The sequence below is a fragment of the Terrapene carolina genome, unplaced genomic scaffold (assembly GCF_002925995.2).
Source record: "Terrapene carolina triunguis isolate 2854851 unplaced genomic scaffold, T_m_triunguis-2.0 Scaffold751, whole genome shotgun sequence".
In the NCBI taxonomy this organism is placed as follows: domain Eukaryota; kingdom Metazoa; phylum Chordata; order Testudines; family Emydidae; genus Terrapene; species Terrapene triunguis.
Genome location: NW_020665102.1, coordinates 1,323,240 through 1,342,100, shown reverse-complemented (window position 1 = coordinate 1,342,100; position 18,861 = coordinate 1,323,240). Strand labels below are relative to the sequence as shown.

At 53.7% G+C, this 18,861-nt stretch overlaps 1 protein-coding gene across 1 annotated transcript in view; it reads left to right on the top strand.

Moving 5' to 3' along the window:
* The window catches only part of LOC112120886 (hydroperoxide isomerase ALOXE3-like), a 19,417-nt gene extending 973 nt beyond the window's left edge, over window positions 1-18,444 (top strand). The window contains exons 2-14 of the mRNA XM_026660371.2: window positions 270-474; window positions 2,499-2,580; window positions 3,096-3,218; window positions 5,458-5,561; window positions 7,536-7,708; window positions 8,311-8,454; window positions 9,079-9,282; window positions 10,326-10,412; window positions 11,561-11,730; window positions 14,328-14,449; window positions 14,859-14,959; window positions 16,002-16,172; window positions 18,062-18,444. Coding sequence (XP_026516156.1) covers window positions 270-474; window positions 2,499-2,580; window positions 3,096-3,218; window positions 5,458-5,561; window positions 7,536-7,708; window positions 8,311-8,454; window positions 9,079-9,282; window positions 10,326-10,412; window positions 11,561-11,730; window positions 14,328-14,449; window positions 14,859-14,959; window positions 16,002-16,172; window positions 18,062-18,241 — 1,866 coding nt within the window. The 3' untranslated portion in view covers window positions 18,242-18,444. The remainder of the gene's footprint in view (window positions 1-269; window positions 475-2,498; window positions 2,581-3,095; window positions 3,219-5,457; window positions 5,562-7,535; window positions 7,709-8,310; window positions 8,455-9,078; window positions 9,283-10,325; window positions 10,413-11,560; window positions 11,731-14,327; window positions 14,450-14,858; window positions 14,960-16,001; window positions 16,173-18,061) is intronic.
* The last annotated feature ends 417 nt before the right edge of the window (window positions 18,445-18,861 follow it).

The following is an 18,861-nucleotide window of genomic DNA, read 5'->3' as shown; positions in this document are numbered from 1 at the left end:
GGGCCAGATCCCAGCTGGTGTCAATGGGCGTCTCTCCATTGGAGTCAATGGGCCCAGATCCCCAGTTGTGTTAAATGGGGCTGAGAATCTGGCCCCGTTGATTGCAATGGAGACACTCCCATTGACACCAGCCGGGGATCCAGCGATGGCAAAGAAGGAGCTGGACCCGCCGCTCTGCCTGTGCAACGCTCTCCATCCCGAGTGGCCGGGAACGCAGGCTCCGTGCACGGAGCTCAAACCCCCCCCGCCCCGTGCTCTGTCTTCCCCAGGTGCGGGAGTACAAGGTGCCCAGTGAGCGAGCCCTGGGGCCGATCCTGCTGATCCGACTCCACAAGGAGCCCTATTCCTTCTTCCCTGAGAACATGTGGTACTGCAACACGGTGCAGGTGACGTCCCCCGAGGGGGACACCTACCGCTTCCCCTGCTACCGCTGGATTCAGGGCTACCGCACTGTGGAGCTGGCGGAAAGCACAGGTATGACCCACTGGGGGTGCGCCCGGACTCCTGGGTTCTCTTCTGCCCCTCGTGCATCTCAGTGGATCTCTACCTGGTGCGAGCTGTCCCTGCTAGGAGAAGCCCACTGCCCAGTATATCTGAGGCCTGGTCTACACCCAAGTCACGTGGGTGATTTTCAATCCAGTTTAGCTATGTCGATGCATCTTTGTGTGTGGACACACTTCAACCGGCGTCACCTTGCCTTAGACAGGTTCAGCCCACGGGGGTCAATTTACAGCATGAGAGGGGTCAGCGACCGAGCAGAGATAATTTCTTTGTTTTGATGAACGGTGGGGAGGGAGGAAAGGTACCATAGCGATTAGCTAGATCGCTAGATGGGTGTGGGGTGGGGTATGGATGGATAGATAGATATATAGATGGGTGTGTATGGGGAAAGAACATAAGAATGGCCATACTGGGTCAGACCAAAGGTCCATCTAGCCCAATGTCCTGACTTCCGACAGTGGCCAATGCCAGGTGCCCCAGAGGGAATGAACAGAACAGGGAATCATCAAGTGATCCATCCCTTAGATAGATAGATAGATAGTTTGATTTAGTTGGGGATTGGTCCTGCTTTGAGTAGGGGGTTGGACTAGATCAGTGGTTCCCAAACTTTAACAACCTGTGAACCCCTTTCAATAAAATGTCAAGTCTCGCGAACCCCCTCCTAGAAATGAATATTTCCAGGGATTTTCTCCTTTACCTGAGTATAAATTATAAAAGCAGTGATCTTGGAAATATAAAATTTGTTTTTATGACATGCTTATTACACACTATTTATTAATTATTATTTATCATTACAGTATTTTTATTACATTATGAAAATGGCAACACTCTTCCAAGATCTCACTTTCGTAGCTTGTATCACTTTGAATAAGCCTGTTATAAGAGAAGGCTCCTATGTTTCATCAGGGAGTATCAGATGTGAATCAGCAAGAAGGTATTTAAGAAGCCAACTCAAAGAGTTCATCCTACACAAGCATTCAGGTCTTGAGCAGTCCAGGCAAACAGCGCATGTTAAAACAAAGCTTAAACTTGTTCTTCATCATAATTTTAAAAACAACACTAGCTGCCTATTTAATTTTAAAAACAGCAAAAAATATCCACCTCCCTTTCCATTTCTTATAGGAGTCTTGAAGTTTAAATCTCCTCAGTGTGATAGACATGCTTGCTTTGATCTGCTTAGCTCTTGAATGTTCAGGGGCTCTGGGATGTTGGCCCCATGCTGCCCAGGGTCCCTAGGGACAGCTCTGTCCGCCATTAGGGAATTCTTTCCCGAGAACCCCCTGTAACATTTCGCGAACCCCCAAGGGTTCAGGAACCCCAGTTTGGAAACCACTGGACTAGATGACCTCCTGAGGTCCCTTCCAACCCTGATATTCTATGATTCTATAGAGAGAGGGGGTGATAGATAGATAGATAGATAGATAGATAGATAGATAGATAGAGGGGGTATATGGGGATAGATAGATAGAGGGGTGGATGGGGATAGATAGATAGATAGATAGATAGATAGATACACCTCTACCCCAATATAACGTGACCCGATATAACACGAATTCGGATATAACGCGGTAAAGCAGTGCTCCGGGGGGGGGGCGGGCTGCGTGCTCTGGCAGATCAAAGCAAGTTCGATATAATGCGATTTCACCTATAACACGGTAAGATTTTTTGGCTCCAGAGGACAGCGTTATGATGGGGTAGAGGTGTAGATAGATAGATAGATAGAGGGTGTGGATGCGGATAGATAGATAGATAGATAGATAGATGGATGGAGTGGATGGAGATAGATAGATAGATAGATGGGGAGAGAGAGAAGCCGGGTGTATGGGGATAGAGAGAGAGAGAGAGAGAGAGAGAGAGAGAGAGAGAAGGCGGGTGTATGGGGTTAGACAGGCAGCTAGAAGACTGGCACCAAGGAGCCCTGCAGGCTTAGAGGGGTCTGGGACACATCCCTCACTCCAGGGTGTGGTCAGATTTCAGTCTCTCTCTCCTCTCTCCAGCCCAAACGCCTTGTGACGAATCCCACTACCTGCTCCAGAAGCACCGTCGTGAGGAGCTGGTGCTGCAACAGGAAAGATATAGGTGAGTCGAGGGGGGCATTTTGGAGTAATGGGTTCAGGTTCCCTGCAAACTCAAGCAGTGTCGCTGTGTCGGTTACAGCTGGGTCATGTTTTAAAGCCTTTCTGAGCAGCCCCAAGGGCTAGAAACTAATGAACCTTTTTTTAAAAAACCCTCAGGCTGAGCTTCTGTTGCAATTGAATAAATCCAGGGGGCAGGACGGGGTCTGGGGGATGAGGCATGAGCCAGTAGGGCCGAGGGCTTAACCCACCCCTGCCTGCTCCTGGATCCAATGGAGTGCTCAGTCCCTGCCGTCTTAGTTAAGGCCCAGGTGCGGTGCGGCCTAGTGGATAAAGCCCTGGAGTGGGGAGCCAGGATATCTGGGTTCTGCCACGGCTTGCTTCCCCTGCTCTGTGCCTCAGTTTCCACACCTATACATTGGGGATAACGACGGCCTACTCTTTGCTAACGCGCTTTGAGATCGGCTGACGACCGGAGCCGGAGAGGCTTGTTATTAACCGCCCTCTTCCCCGGGACAGGTGGAAGGAGTACAGCCCTGGCGCCCCCTGGTGTGCCGACATTGACAGTGCCATGACTGCCGAGGTCAACCTCCAGTATTCGTACCCCAAGGCCTCTGCTTTCTTCGGGCGTGGCTCAGCGGCGTAAGTGGCAGGGCTGGAAATCCACTTCCCAGAGTGGTGGCCCAGCTTCCCGGAGGGATTGAGGTGCCTAAATCCCATTGGAATAAAGGGGAGTTAGGCGCCTATATATCCTTTAGGAGCTGACCTTTTGTGTCTGTCGTTAGGAGATCCAGTAATTATTTCATTAACCGTAACTCTGCCCCACCCTCCAACCTGACTCTCTCTCTCTCTCTCTCCCCATCCACCCCCCCATCCACCCCATCTATCTATCTATCTATCTATCTATCTATCTATCTAGGTTCTGCAGGGATCGGTTGCATTCAGCATTGTCCTCAGAGATCGGAGTAGTCAATATAAAATTGCTGCTGCTCCGAGGGAGGTTGAGGCAGGGACTGGTGGGGCAGTAAGCAGCGCCGGAGAAAGGACAGCCCTACAGCGCCGGCTGGATCCCGGCCGGCTGGGCCCATGCCGACAAAATGCCTTTTAATGTCTGGGGGCAGGGGAGGTGGGGCAGCCCTGCAGAAGGGGGGCTAGTGCCCCGGAAAGTCGAGAACTAGGGGTCACCCAACGGGAGGTCCCGGCGGTGCTGGGGCTAAGGGATGTGGAACCGGGGAGGGATTTGCGCCATCTGTGGCATTGGCGATTGGGTACTGGCCCCCATGTCCAGTGCTGGGGGCCAGGTTGGCAAAAGGGCTGGACCCAGAGCTAGAGAGACAGATAAGTGGGGTGTGTGGGGCTGGAGAGACACGGGGTGTGTATGGGGAGAGACATAGGGTGTGACGGAGGCACAGACAAACAGAGGGGCACATGAGGGGATGGATAGATAGAGGGGTGTGTATGGAGCCAGACAGAGGGATGTGTAAGGGACCGACAGACAGAGGGGCAGGTATGGGGAGAGACAGACAGAGGGTATACATGAGATCAGACACAGAGAGTGGGGTGTATGGGGACAGACAAAGGGGTCACATAGGGCCAGACAGCTAGGTGTTTATGGATGGACAGAGGGTGTACATGGGAAGAGCCAGGCAGAGGGGTGTGAGGGGGGTGGAGAGACAGAGGGTGTGTATGGGGTCAGGGGTGTGAAGGGGGACAGACATAGGGTGTGTATGGGGGCAGGCAGAGGGTGTGAATGTGGGCATGGGGTGTGAAGGGAAGACAGAGGGGTATGTATGGGGTCAGAGGGGTGTGAAGGGGTGGAGAAACAGAGGGTGTGTATGGGGTCAGAGGGGTGTGGAGGGGGGACAGACAGAGGGTGTGTGTTGCATTAGAGAGGTGTGAAAGGGGAACAGAGAGGGTGTGTATTGGGTCAGAGGGGTGTGAAGGAGACAGACAGAGGATGTGTATGGGGTCAGAGGGGTGTGAGGGAGAAAGACAGAGGGTGTGTATGGAGTTAAAGGGGTGTGAAGAGGAGACAGACAGAGGATGTGTATGGGGTCATAAGGGTGTGAAGGGGTGGACAGACAGAGGGTGTGTATGGGGTCAGAGGGGTTTGAATGGGGGACAGACAGATGAGCGTGTATGGGTGTGAGGGGGCACAGACAGAGGATGTGAGTGGGGTCAGAGGGGTTTGAATGGGGGACAGACAGATGGGCGTGTATGCATCTGAGGGGTGTGAGGGGGCACAGACAGTGGGTGTGGGGGGGGTCAGAGCGGTGTGAGGGGGTGGACAGACAGAGTGTGTGTATGGGGTCAAAGGAGTGTGAAGGGGACAGACAGAGGTTGTGTATGGGGTCAGAGGGATGTGACAGGGACAGACAGAGGGTGTGTATGGGGTCAGACGAGTGTAAGGGAGAAAGACAGAGGGTGTGTATGGGGTCAGAGGGATGTGACAGGGACAGAGAGAGGGTGTGTATTGGCTCAGAGGGGTGTGAGGGAGACAGACAGAGGGTGTATATCGAGTCGGGGGGTATGATGGGGACAGACAGAGGGTGTGTTTGAGGTCAGAGGGGTGTGAAAGGGGAACAGACAGAGGATGTGAGTGGGGTCAGAGGGGTGTGAAGGGGGGACCGATGGAGGGGTGTCTATGGGGTCAGAGGGGTGTTAGGGGGACAGACAGATGGGTGTGTATGGGTGTGAGGGGGCACAGACAGAAGGGTGTCTATGGGGTCAGAGGGGTGTGCGGGGCACAGGCAGAGGGTGTGTATGGGGATGGATAGAGACAGGGGTGTGAAGGGGGACAGACGGGTGTGTATGGATCAAGGCAGAGGGTGCACACAGCGTGAGGGTCCCGGTCTCTGAGCCCGGCTACCTGTCCCCGCAGGCTGCTGGAGTGCAAGATTAAGGGGTTCCTGGACCGGCCGTACTCCTGGGAGAAGTTAGCTGACATCCCCAAGGTTTTCTGGTTCTACCGCAACCCGGTCTCAGGTCCGTGCTGCCCCATGCACTGTGGGGAGGAGCAAGGAGCCAACGCCAGCACAGGGCTACCCCCTGGCTCCAGGACCCCCTTCGCCTTCCCTGCATTGCCTGTGGGTGCTGAGCCCACACACGGCCCCTCCAGGTCAACTGGTCCTGCCACCCTGAGCCCCCCACCAGGCCTCCTCTCAGGACTCCCAGTTCCCTGCTCTAACCACTAGACCCCACTCCGCTCCATGAGCTGGGGAGAGAACCCAGGAGTCCTGGATCCCAGCCCCCCCTGCTCTAACCACTAGCCCCCATTTCTCTCCCAGAACTGGAGATAGAGCTCAGGAGTCCTGACTGCCAGCCCAACCCCTGCTCTAACCACTAGTCCCTGCTACCCTCCAACAGTTGGGGAGAGAACCCTGGAATCCTGGCTCCCAGCTGCACCCCCTGCTCTAACCACACCACATCACTCCCCCCATAGGGCCAGGGAAAGACGCAGGAGTCCTGGTTACCCCGCTCTAACCACGAGACCCCACTCCCCCCCTAGATGCAGGGAAATCATAGAATCATAGAATATCAGGGTTGGAAGAGACCTCAGGAGGTAATTAGTCCAACCCCCTGCTCAGAGCAGGACCAACCGCAACTAAATCATCCCATCCAGGGCTTTGTCTAAGGATGGAGATTCCACCACCTCCCTAGGGAACCCATTCCAGTGCTTCACCACCCTCCTCGTGAAATAGTGTTTCCTAATATCCAACCTAAACCTCCCCCACTGCAACTTGAGACCATTACTCCTTGTTCTGTCATCTGCTACTACTGAGAACAGCCGAGCTCCATCCTCTTTGGAACTCCCATTCAGGTAGTTGAAAGCAGCTATCAAATCCCCCCTCATTCTTCTCTTCCGCAGACTAAATAATCCCAGTTCCCTCAGCCTCTCCTCATAAGTCATGTGCTCCAGACCCCTAATCATTTTTGTTGCCCTCTGCTGGACTCTCTCCAATTTTTCCACAACTTTCTTGTAGTGGGGGGGCCCAAAACTGGACACAGTACTCCAGATGAGGCCTCACCAATGTCGAATAGGGGGGAATGATCACGTCCCTCGATCTGCTGGCAATGCCCCTACTTATACAGTCTAAAATGCCGTTAGCCTTCTTGGCCACAAAGGCACACTGTCGACTCATATCCAGCTTCTCGTCCACTGTAACCCCTAGGTCCTTTTCTGCAGAACTGCTGCTTAGCCATTCAGTCCCTAATCTGTAGCGGTGCCTGGGATTCTTCCATCCTAAGTGCAGGACTCTGCACTTGTCCTTGTTGAACCTCATCAGATTTCTTTTGGCCCAATCCTCTAATTTGTCTAGGTCCCTCTGTATCCTATCCCTACCCTCCAGCGTATCTACCACTCCTCCCAGTTTAGTGTCAACTGCAAACTTGCTGAGGGTGCAGTCCACGCCATCCTCCAGATCATTAATGAAGATGTTGAACAAAACCGGCCCCAGGACTGACCCTTGGGGCACTCTGCTTGAAACCGGCTGCCAACTGGACATGGAGCCGTTGATCACTACTCGTTGAGCCCGACGATCTAGCCAGCTTTCTATCCACCTTATAGTCCATTCATCCAGTCCATACTTCTTTAACTTGGCGGCAAGAATACTGTGGGAGACCGTATCATAAAGCTTTGCTAAAGTCAAGGAATAACACATCCACTGCTTTCCCCGCATCCAGAGAGCCAGTTATTTCGTCATAGAAGGCAGTTAGGTTAGTCAGGCACGACTTGCCCTTGGTGAATCCATGCTGACTGTTCCTGATCACTTTCCTCTCCTCTAAGTCCTGGCTCCCAGTCCCTTGCTCTAACCACCAGCCCCCACTCCCCTCCCAGACCTGGGGAAAGAACCCAGGAGTCCTGGCTTGCAGCCCCGCTCCCCCGCTCTAACCACCAGACCCCACTCCCCTCCCCAGGCAATGGGGTTTTATTTAAAGGGTCGGTGTGTGTATCCCCAGAGTACGTCTTTGAGCACTGGCAGGAAGATGCTTTCTTCGGGTACCAGTATCTGAATGGGTTCAACCCAGTTCTGATCCGGAAATGCACGGCGCTCCCGGAGAACTTCCCGGTGACACAGGAGATGGTGGCCGGCTTCCTGGGGGAATCCACCAGCCTCCAGGAGGAGCTACAGGTAACACCCTGTCTCCCCAAAATAATCAGGGCCTGGCTGATTCCTAGCCATGCTGAGTCCATGCTGCCCTCCTTCCCCGTGAACTCCTGCTGATGGGAGCACGGTGCTCTGTTCCCAAACTAAACTGTTTGTAGCATAGCTGGGTCTGGGTAAACAGCCGCCCCGCCCCAGAGGTGGCTGCATCTCAGCGCCAGGTGAGGGGTCCCTGAGTAACCAGCCGCCCCACCCCAGAGGTGGCTGCATCTCAGCGCCGGGCGAGGGGTCCCTGTATAACCAGCCGCCCTGCCCCAGAGGTGGCTGCATCTCAGCACCGGGCGAGGGATCCCTGTGTAACTGTCCGCCCCACCCCAGAGGTGGCTGCATCTCAGCGCCGGGCGAGGGATCCCTGTATAAGCAGCCACCGTGCCCCAGTGGTGACTGCATCTCACTGCTGGGTGAGGGATCCCTGTATAACCAGCTACTCCACCCCGGAGGTGGCTGCATTTTAACACTGGGTAAGTGATCCCCGCGCAGTGCTATGTGTGTTGCTTGCTGGGACACTGCTGAAGGAAGCTCGCAGCCCTGGGAACGGGGCACTGACCCTCCTCTGCTCTGCATGACAGAGAGGGAGCATCTATATCGCAGATTACAAGCTCCTGGAAGACATTCCCACCACTAAAGTGAACGGGCACCAGCAGTACATCGCCGCGCCCCTGTGCCTGCTGCACCAGAAACCCAGCGGGGAGGTCGTCCCCTTGGCCATCCAGGTGAGGGGTTTCTCTGCTCACCGGTGCCCAAGCGGGGGGTTATCAGAGCCCCTCCTGAGCCACCTGGGCCCCCCTGCTGCTAGGGAACAACTCGGCTCCACCATTGCTAAAGGCACAATTATTATTGTGGGCAGGGCCCGAGTGTGCCAGGCGCTGCACAGACCCAGTGGACCCACTGCTCTGATCCAGCGGGGATACAGGGGTGAATGGGTCCATTGGGGGATATGGGGCTGGATGGGCCTATTGCTCCCATCCAGGGGGGATACCAGGCTGGATGGGCCCATTGCTCATCCAGGGGGGATAGGGGCTGGATGGGCCCATTTCTCCGATCCAGGGGGGATAGGGGCTGGATGGGCCCATTCCACCCGTCCAGGGGGGATACCAGGCTGGATGGGCCCAGTGCTCAGACCCAGACTGGGCTGGATGGGCCCATTGCTCTGATCTGGGGTCAGGGGGATACTGGGCTGGATGAGCCCATTGCTGTCACCTGGAGGGCGGGGGGCAGAGAAACTGGGCTGGATGGGCCCATTGCTCTGACCCAGGGGGGATACTGGGCTGGATTGGCCCATTGCTCTGACCCAGGGGGGATACCAGACCCATTGCTCTGACCCAGCTTCCCCACAGCTCAGCCAGCACCCAGGTCCCGAGAGCCCCATCTTCCTGCCCAGTGACTCCGAGTGGCTCTGGACTCTGGCCAAGACCTGGGTGCGCAACTCGGAGTTTCACCTGCACGAGGTCACCTCCCATCTGCTCCGCGCTCACCTGCTGGCCGAGGTCTTTGCCGTGGCCACCCAGCGCCAGCTGCCCATGTGCCACCCCCTGTACAAGGTGAGGGGGGCGGAGCTGCTGGGGTGGGCAGGGCCACAGGTGGGCGGGGTCCCACTCTCCTTGGTGCATCAGCCAATGGGACAGCGACGGGCACCCAGTGTCCACACCTGGCACCTTATGCACAGAGAAAACAGGTGGCATCAAGGGGTGGGGCGAGTCCCATTCCTGGCTACCCACTTCTGCAGGTGGGGGGACATGTTAAGGGAGTTGACCAAGGGCACCCAGTTCTTGCTGTGCCCTGTGTGTGTGCACACTTTGCCCAGTGTATGCCCAAGATGTGCCCGCCTGGGTCACATTCCCCCCAGAGGTGCCCAGTGTGTGCCTTTGTGATGCTCAGACAGGCCCAACGGGATGTTTGTCCCTGGACATGCGAGTTTGAGAGGGGCCCAGCCCGGCGTGTATCCCTGGAGGTGTACACGGGAGTCACCCGTATCACCGTGTGTGTGTTCTAGAAGTGCCCAGCTGTGTGTGTTTGTGTGTTGCAGACATGTCTGGCCGTGTACGTGTGTATGTGGTGCAGACATGTCTGGCCGTGTACATGTGTGTGTAGTGCAGACTTGTCTGGCCATGTACTTGTGTGTGTGGTGCAGACATGTCCATCTGTGTACATGTGTGTGTTGCAGACATGTCCGGCTGTGTATGTGTGTGTTGCAGACATGTGCGGCTGTGTGCGTGTGTGTGTTGCAGACATGCCCAGCAGTGTATGAATGTTTGTGCTGGAGGTGTGTCCAGCTGCCTAGCTGTGTGTGCTCCAGAGGTGGCCAGCTGTTGGCGTGTGTTCCTGAGATGCCCGGCTGTGCACTGTGTGGGTGCAAATTCCAGAGGTGCCCAACTGTTTGTGTGCTGACCCCAGCTCTTTGCTCAGTTCTCTGCTGCCTCCTGCACCAAACACTCCGCCCTAGTGCTCTGCAATCAGGGTGGATCAGACAGAACAAAGCCATTTGCCTCTGCAACGTCTCTTCTCCACTCAGGAGGGACCGTGGCGGTGGGGGGCTGGCACCTCCTCTCCAGCTGCTTCAGCCCCTGCGCCTCTTCTCTTCCAGCTCCTGATCCCTCACATCCGGTTCTCCATCCACATTGATGTCCTGGCCCGGACCTTTCTCATCAGCCCCGGGGGCATATTCGATCGGGTAAAGAGGGGATTGTCTCATAATAATAATATAATCCCTTGCTTGTAGCTGGTGCTTTTCACCCCTAGATCTCAAAGCACTTTACAAAGGACATCAGGAGCATTAGCCTCATTTTACAGATGGGGAAACCGAGGCAGGGACTCATTTGCCTATGGTCACTCACCAGGCCTTTGGTAGAACCCGGGAGAGCTGGGTTCGAGCCCCGGGTGCTAGCCCCTAGGCCACACTACCTCCCATAGCCTCCTCCGGCATGTTCAAAAAGGAGGGAGAATGACCAAACTGCCCATCAAATCAACTACACCAGCAAACTGCTGACGGCCTGCTGTGACTGCCCCTCCCAAACTCCACCCACCCAGCTCCGCCTCCAGCCTGCTCAGCCAATCAAACGCAAGGCAGAAGCAGCTCCTCCTGGAGGTCGGCGCTCATTGGCCGCCTCGCAACTGGGATCCAGTGAACATCTTTTTCCATACAAAGTCGGGCCCGTTGATAACTGAAATCAGATTTCAATCCGGTTTAGTGACAACCCCCCCATGTGGACGCTCTTAATTCACTTTCACTGAAACCACTTCAACGTGAGCCCAATCAGCCCTTTTGTGGGCATGGCCCGCACCCCAATTTCCTGCCTTCTAATCAGTGCGAGGCAGGTCGAGGGAACATGTTTTTCACCGAAAAATGGCCAGTAGGTAAAAATAAAAGATTTGCACTTAAAATGGTCGGTTTTCCAAAAAAAAGTTCATGACATTTTTATGGCATTTTCCTTCATAATAGTCATTTTCTCTTCCTTGTTTCCTTTGGCTTGTTTTTCTTCCCTCTTTCCCCTTTTTTTTCTTATTTTTTCACTTCTTTTTCTTGTTTTTTTTCTTGTTTTCCCCCATTATTCATCTTTCTTAGTTTTTCCGTCTTTCCTCCCTTTTTTCCTTCTTCTCTCCTTTTGTCCCCCGCCGCCCCATTTCCTTTTACTTTCATCAGTGAACATTTTTTTGGAGGGAAAATGAATTGAGTCGCCAAAGGATTTCGTAAGTTTGATTCCCAGCATTGTCCCAGACCTGGGGAATTAACACAATTCCAGTGTCCTACCCTCTCCCCTGGCACCTGCAGCTCCGTGGCAGTAATCCCCAGTGGGCCCGGGCCGGGTCTATATTCCGCAGGCCATAGCGACCGGGCGTCGAGGCCTCGCCGAGCTGCTCCGCAAGGCCCTGGAGAATCTGACCTACACCACGCTCTGCTTTCCTGATGACATCCAGGAACGCGGTGTTGCCTCGCTCCAGAACTACTACTACAGGGACGATGGGCTCAAGATCTGGGCAGCTATAGAGAGGTGAGGGGGGTGCTGGGCCGGGTGGGGTGCTGTGTAGGGAGGAGAGATGAAGGCAAGTGCAGCGGAAGGGGTTAGACCTAGTGAAATCACAGGGGGCAAAGCGGGGGGGCTCTGAGTGTGGAGGGGGTCAGGGCAGAGCCCCCTGGGAATCCAGGTCTTGTATGGGAGGGAGCCCTGCATATTGGGCTTGTTCTGCTGGGATCCAGCAAACATCCTTTCCCACACAAAGTTGGGCCCCTTGATAACTGAAATCAGATTTCAATCCAGTTTAGTGACAACCCCTCTCCCATGTGTACGCTCTTAATTCATTTTCACGGAAACCACTTTGACACGAGCCCAATCGAAGAACAGTCAAAATGAGACCATCAGCCCCAGGATCTGCTGCCGGTTCATAGAATCATAGAAGATCAGGGTTGGAAGGGACCTCAGGAGGTATCTAGTCCAACCCCCCTGCTCAAAGAAGGACCAATCCCCAACTAAATCATCCCAGCCAGGGCTTTGTCAAGCTGGGCCTTAAAAAACTGTACGTTCAATGAACTTTAAATTCACTTCTGTGCTTAACCTGAATCTCCATTTAGAGGGTAACATTTTCCAAAGCGCCCACACAGTCAAAGGAGTAAGGGTTTTTTTGTTGGCTTGGCAATTTTGAAAAGTATAAATAAATAAATAAAATAAAATAAAACAGTTTTAGGTTGGCCCCAAAACTGACAATTTTCAAAATTTTCAGCCCCTTGAGAAATCACACCCAAAAAATAAAATTCCTTTCAGGTGAAATGAAACATTTTGTTTTGTGTCAATTGACCTGGTTTGTTTCCATTTGGAGCATTTTGACACATTTTTGACTTTTTTTTTAAATTCATTTTCAGGACATTTTGAACAACAAAAAAATAAAATTTTTCGGGGAGGTTTCCAATTTTTTGGATGGTTTGTTTTTCAGCACAAAATTTGGCAAAACCAAATTCATTTGTGAACTCGTTCAGGGTCACCGCGACTCCATTTTGTATCCCCCAAAAGTTTCAGCCCAAACCAGTAGCGCCGGAAACTCCCTAGAAGTAGGGGGGCCACCGGCGCTTGTGCCGTGGCCCCGACCCCACTTGATCCCTCCCCCCCGAGGCTCCGCCCTCACTCTGTCTCTTCCCCGAGGCCCTGCCCCTGCTTGCTCCTCTCTGCCCCCTCCCCCCATCGCTTCCCCTTAAGGCCGGTAAAAAGCGATGGGGTTGTGGCCCCCGGCTTCCTCTGTTCCGGCCACTACGTGAAAACATTTCATCCCGCTCGACTTAGGAACCTAAATGCTGACATCAATGGGATTTAGGCACTGAACCCGCTCGGGCATTTTGTAAATTGCTCTGGGCATCCAGCTGCCATTGTAAATTTAACCCATAATGCACCTAAGTCCCTTTTGAGAATGCAGGCAGGCTCCTAAACCACATAGGGGCTTGGAAACATTTGGCCCCAATCTCCTGCACTTAGGACGGAAGAATCCCATGCACTGCTACAGACTAGGGAACGAATGGCTAGCAGGGCCGGCTCCAGGCACCAGCCCAGCGAAGGACCAGCCGCTGAATTGCCGCCGAAGACTGAAGTGGCGGCGATAGAGCTGCCGCCGAAATGCTGCAGATCATGATCGCGGCTTTTTTTTTCCCTTTCTTCTTTTTGCTGCTTGGGGCAGCAAAAACCCTGGAACCGGCCCTGATGGCTGGGCAGCAGTTCTACAGAACAGGACCTGGGGTTACAGTGTATGAGAAGCTGGATATGAGTCAACAGTGTGCCCTTGTTGTGAAGAAGGCTAACGGCATTTTAGACTGTATAAGTAGGGGCATTGCCAGCAGATCGAAGGACGTGATCATTCCCCTCTATTCGACATTGGTGAGGCCTCATCTGGAGTACTGTGTCCAGTTTTGGGCCCCACACTACAAGAAAGTTGTGGAAAAATTGGAGAGAGTCCAGCAGAGGGCAACAAAAATGGTTAGGGGGCTGGAGCACATGACTTATGAGGAGAGGCTGAGGGAACTGGGATTATTTAGTCTGCAGAAGAGAAGAGTGAGGGGGGATTTGATAGCTGCTTTCAACTACCTGAAGGGGGGTTCCAAAAAAAAATGGATCTAGACTGTTCTCAGTGGTAGCAGATGACAGAACAAGGAGTAATGGTCTCAAGTTGCAGTGGGGGCGGTGTAGGTTGGATATTAGGAAACACTATTTCACTAGGAGGGTGGTGAAGCACTGGAATGGGTTCCCTAGGGAGGTGGTGGAATCTCCTTCCTTAGAGGTTTTTAAGGTCAGGCTTGACAAAGCCCTGGCTGGGATGATTTAGTTGTGGTTGGTCCTGCTTTGAGCAGGGAGTTGGGCTAGATACCTCCTGAGGTCTCCTTCAACCCTGATATTCTATGATTCTAAAACCAAATCTCCTAGGTGGCTGGTGACCAGGCATGGGGGATGGAGGGGAATCTGGACCACCTAAGAAGTGATGCTGAAGGGTAGCAGGCCTAGCACTGTGTAGACTGGAGGAAGGGGGCTCCCCTAGCTTGTCATATGGGGGAGAGTATCTCACCGTGGATCCCAGCATCTGGGCTGACCCAATTCCCCTTTAACTCTCTCAGCTTTGTCTCCGGCATTGTGGCGATCTACTACCGGACCAGCCTTTCGGTGCAGAGTGACCACGAGCTGCAGGCGTGGGTGGGCGAGATATTCGCCAAGGGATTCCTTGGCCGACAGGCGTCGGGTGAGAGCCCGGAGGTGGCTAGCCCGGGGTCACAGACATCGCTGAGGAGTCCTCCCCCCACCCCCCAAGAATCAGCCCCCATTAAGGTGTCTCCAAAACCCAAGGCACTTGTGAAAACGTCAGCCGCGGCCACTGCGTGACGCCTGCCGTGTGTCACCCAAACGCCTCCATGTGGCTTTTAGCTCATGCGGTAGAGACTCATGAGCTACGCTCTGGAGGCCCCCGGTTCGATCCCGCCCGCCCAGGACCGGGGTCTGTTGCTGTTACACGTGCACAGAAATTAGTGATGCTGGTATTGCACTGACCCAGCATCACCGCTGGCAGGGGGAGGGGAGAGGGGACGTTCCCAGCCAGGGACAGGGGAGAGGGGGCCCTGTCCCATGCTCACTAGTCCATCCCTCCCTGGCAGGCGTCCCCTCGGCTCTGGGAACCGCGGCCGAGCTGACCAAGTACCTGACCACGGTGATCTTCACCTGCTCTGCCTATCACGCTGCCGTCAACGCCGGGCAGGTGGGTGAGGGCCTCCTGCCCTGTCCCCCTCTTGGATGGGTGTCTCTTTCCTTCCCCCCTTTCCTCTCCTTACACCAGTGTCTCCTCCCTTGGGCCCCAGCCTGTCCCCTCCTGCCCTTTGGGCCCCACTGGGTAGGCCCCATACTTTGGGGTCTGAGCTGGATCCTGGACTTGGTGGCTCACGCCCAGGAGTTACTGTGGCTTAAAGTCCAGTCTAGCCCAGACAGAGTTGCTGGGAGTCAGGACTCCTGGGTTCTCTCCCCAGCTCTGGGAGGGGAGTGGGGTTTAGTGGTTAGAGCAGGGGGGGCTGGGAGCCAGGACTCCTGGGTTCTCTTCCAGCTCTGGGAGGGGAGTAGGGTCTGGTGGTTAGAGCAGGGAGGGAGCCAGGACTCCTGGGTTCTATTTCTGGCTTTATCAAGCATCTTCCACATGTTCCTTCCCCTTCCTCTGACAATATTTTTTTAGAAAATTTTAATTTCCTTTTTAATTTTTCCATTTTTCAACAAAATGAATCAAAATGAAAATCTGTGGCAGAGATTGGGGCCCAGTCCTGCCGGGCGCTGCATAGACCCCAGCTGAGATCAGGGTCCCCCTTTGTGCCAGGCACTGCCCAGACCCCCCTGACCAAGATCAGGTCCCCCCTTGTGCCGGGCGCTGCCCAGTCACATAGTGAGAGATGGTCCCTGACCCAAAGAGCTCACCCTCTAAGTAGACAAAACCAACAACGGGAAGACTGATCACCTCCCTCGTACAGATGGGGAAATTGAGGCACGGAGCAATTTGGTGCCTTGCCCGGTGGCACAGAGGGAGATCATGGAGTCGCTGGGACTGGAACGCAGGTCAGAGTCCCAGCCACATATCCATACTGCCTCTGCGGCTGACTGACCGGGGCCTGGGTTGGGCTGGGTGATGGGCAGGATCCGTGGATCCCTGGGGCAGCTGGTCCTGTGGCTCATGCTCTGGACTCCTGGGTCCTCTCATGACATTGCCAGCCAAGCTCCCGGGTGGGATCTAACCTCTGGCTTCCCTTTCCCGGCCCCAGTTCGAGCTGGCAGCCTTCATGCCCAATTACCCATCGTCCATGCGGAAGCCACCGCCCCGGAACAAGGCCAAGGTGACCCTGAAGCAGTTCCTGGACACCATCCCTGAGATGAACACCACCAGCCTGATCCTCTCTGTCCTCTGGGTGCTGCGTAATGAGGATCGGGACATGGTGAGAGCAGGGCTGGTGGGACTGGTGGAGCAAGGACCCTGGATAGGGGGGGGTGTCTTTTGGGAGAGGAGCCTGCACTCTGAATCCTTCAGTATTGGATTAGGGATGTGTGTCCTCCACTACCTGCGAAACATCTACAGAGGGGTCAGATCCCAGCCAGTGTCAAAGGGTGTCTCTCCATTGGAGTCAATGGGGCCAGATCCCAGCCAGTGTCAATTAGCGTCTTTCCTTTGGAGTCAATGGGGCCAGATTCCAGCTGGTGTCCATGGGCATCTCTCCTTTGGAGTCAATGGGGCCAGATTCCGGCTGGTGTCCATGGGCGTCTCTCCTTTGGAGTCAATGGGTCCAGATTCCGGCTCGTGTCCATGGGCGTCTCTCCATTGGAATCAATGGGGCCAGATCCCAGCTGGTGTCAATGGGCATCTCTCCATTGGAGTCAATGGGGCCAGATCCCAGCTGGTGTCAATGAGCAGGAGGTCCATTGGAACTGCTGCTGATTTGAGGACATGGATCCAGGCATTTCAGCCCCTTTTCTGTTACCCTCTCGGCAGGCAGTGGGGCATGGTGGGTGTTGGCAGCCGCTGTGCGGGCAGGGAGGAAATGTCCTCAAAATGACATGCATGTGATTATTGTTTAGAGGCCTGGTGCCTTTCAGAAAAGGTGGGGAGAGGTCTTTCCCTACGGACACTGGTTCGACCACTATTCAGACATAAAGTACTCTCCAGTTCCCTCCATAGACCCAGATCACCCTGAGTATTTTTAACCATTTCTGACCCAAGCAGTTTAACCAAAATTTTGGACCCTAAAGTTAGAATCATAGAAGGGTAAGACTGGAAGGGACCTCGAGAGGTCACCTAGTCCAGTCCCCGGTACTCATGGCAGGGATAAGTATTATCTAGACCATCCCTGGCAGGTGTCTGATCAACCTGCTCTTAAAAATCTCCAGTGACAGAGATGGGTGAATTAGTGACTTTTTTGGTTTGTTAGAGAGACTAGGTGAGTGAAGGAATATCTCTTATTAGACCAACTTCTGTCAGTGAGAGAGACAAACTTTCGAGCTCTTTCACCAAGGAAAGTTGGTCCAATAAAAGATATTACCTCCTCCAACTTGTCTCTCTAATATCCTGGGACCAACATGTCTACAACAACACTGCCTACAATTTTTGGTTTGTCAGTGATTTTGAAAAGTTGAAAATAAATCGTTTAGGAGGTGAAACAAACCCTTTTGTTCAACATTTCCTCTCGATTCTGAGCAGTTTTCTTGGACATTTTGGAACGTTCGACACAAAAAGTCATTTGGAAAGAAAAACTCTAAATGGGTTGAATTTTTTTTTTAGTTTTATTTTTAAATTAACTCTTTGGCAAAAGGGATAATTCAGAAAATATTTTGGTGTCACCAAATGTGCATTTTTTCTCAAAGAAAAGAGAAAAGTTGGGGTGGAAAATATTTACTCAGCTGCTGGTGTGGATTGTTTCCATCAGGAGGAGAAATTGGTGATGGATCCAGGTGTTTGATGGAATTGTGTTTATTTGCAAAGTCTGGAGGTCTCAAAGAACAGGAGGCAATTTCCTTGCTCACAGTTCCAAGGCTCCTTCCAACTAGCACTCAGCCCAAAAACTTTCTCTCTCTCTCGGCTTTGTCCAGGAGCCACACCCCCAAAGCTTGTTCTGGCTGTCTCCTTGGCTCTGTGCTGCTTCAGTGTCTGTTTCTCTCGCATGCAAAGCTCCACCAGTCAGTGCCCCAGTGCCTTTGCTATCTCAATCCCCAGGGAAAACCTCTCTTCTCTACTCCTGCCTTGGAGTAATAAGAATGCAGCCCTGGAGTTGATCCCAGGGGGTTCAGTGATTTTGATGCCTCCGTATTCACCACTCTCCCTATTCCCTTCCAGAGACCCCTAGGGACATACCCTGAGGAGCACTTTACCGAACATGAGCCAAAGCAGCTCATGGCTGCCTTCCAGGATCGCCTAGCAGAGATCTCCCGGGAAATCAAGGAGAGGAACCGGTCGCTGAGTCTGAGCTACAACTATATGTATCCTCCTAACATAGAGAACAGCACAGCAATATAACACCCAGAGGTGCCACCGCTCCAACTGCCCCACGATGGAGAACCCCTCACCCAGACACCCACCACTGAATATCCCCGCAGTAACCGGCAACAGCATCTCCACAGCACACCGCCAAATGCTCACCGGCATCCTGAGAACATACACCCAGCCTGATGGAGCAATGGTGAATCACAGTCACTGGGGATCTGGCCCCATTGACTCCAATGGAGAGACGCCCATTGACACCAGCTGGGAGCTGGCCCCATTGACTCCAGTGGAGAGACGCCCATTGACATCTGCTGGGGATCTGGCCCCATTGACTCCAATGGAGAGACGCCCATTGACACCAGCTGGGGATCCGGCCCCATTGACTCCAATGGAGAGACGCCCATTGACACTGGCTGGGGTCTGGCCCCATTGACTCCAATGGAGAGACGCCCATTGACATCTGCTGGGATCTGCCCAGGGCGTCCATAAACCCCCAGTTCAGGGATTTCCCTACACCCCCCCTACACCCTCCTAAATTTCCCCAACCCCCCCCCCCCCCAGTTTTGTGAATTAGGTGCATGCAGTGTTGCCAATTTAGTGATTGTTTGGAAATTTGAATTGAAATTGAAACATTAATATATACTTTAAAAGCA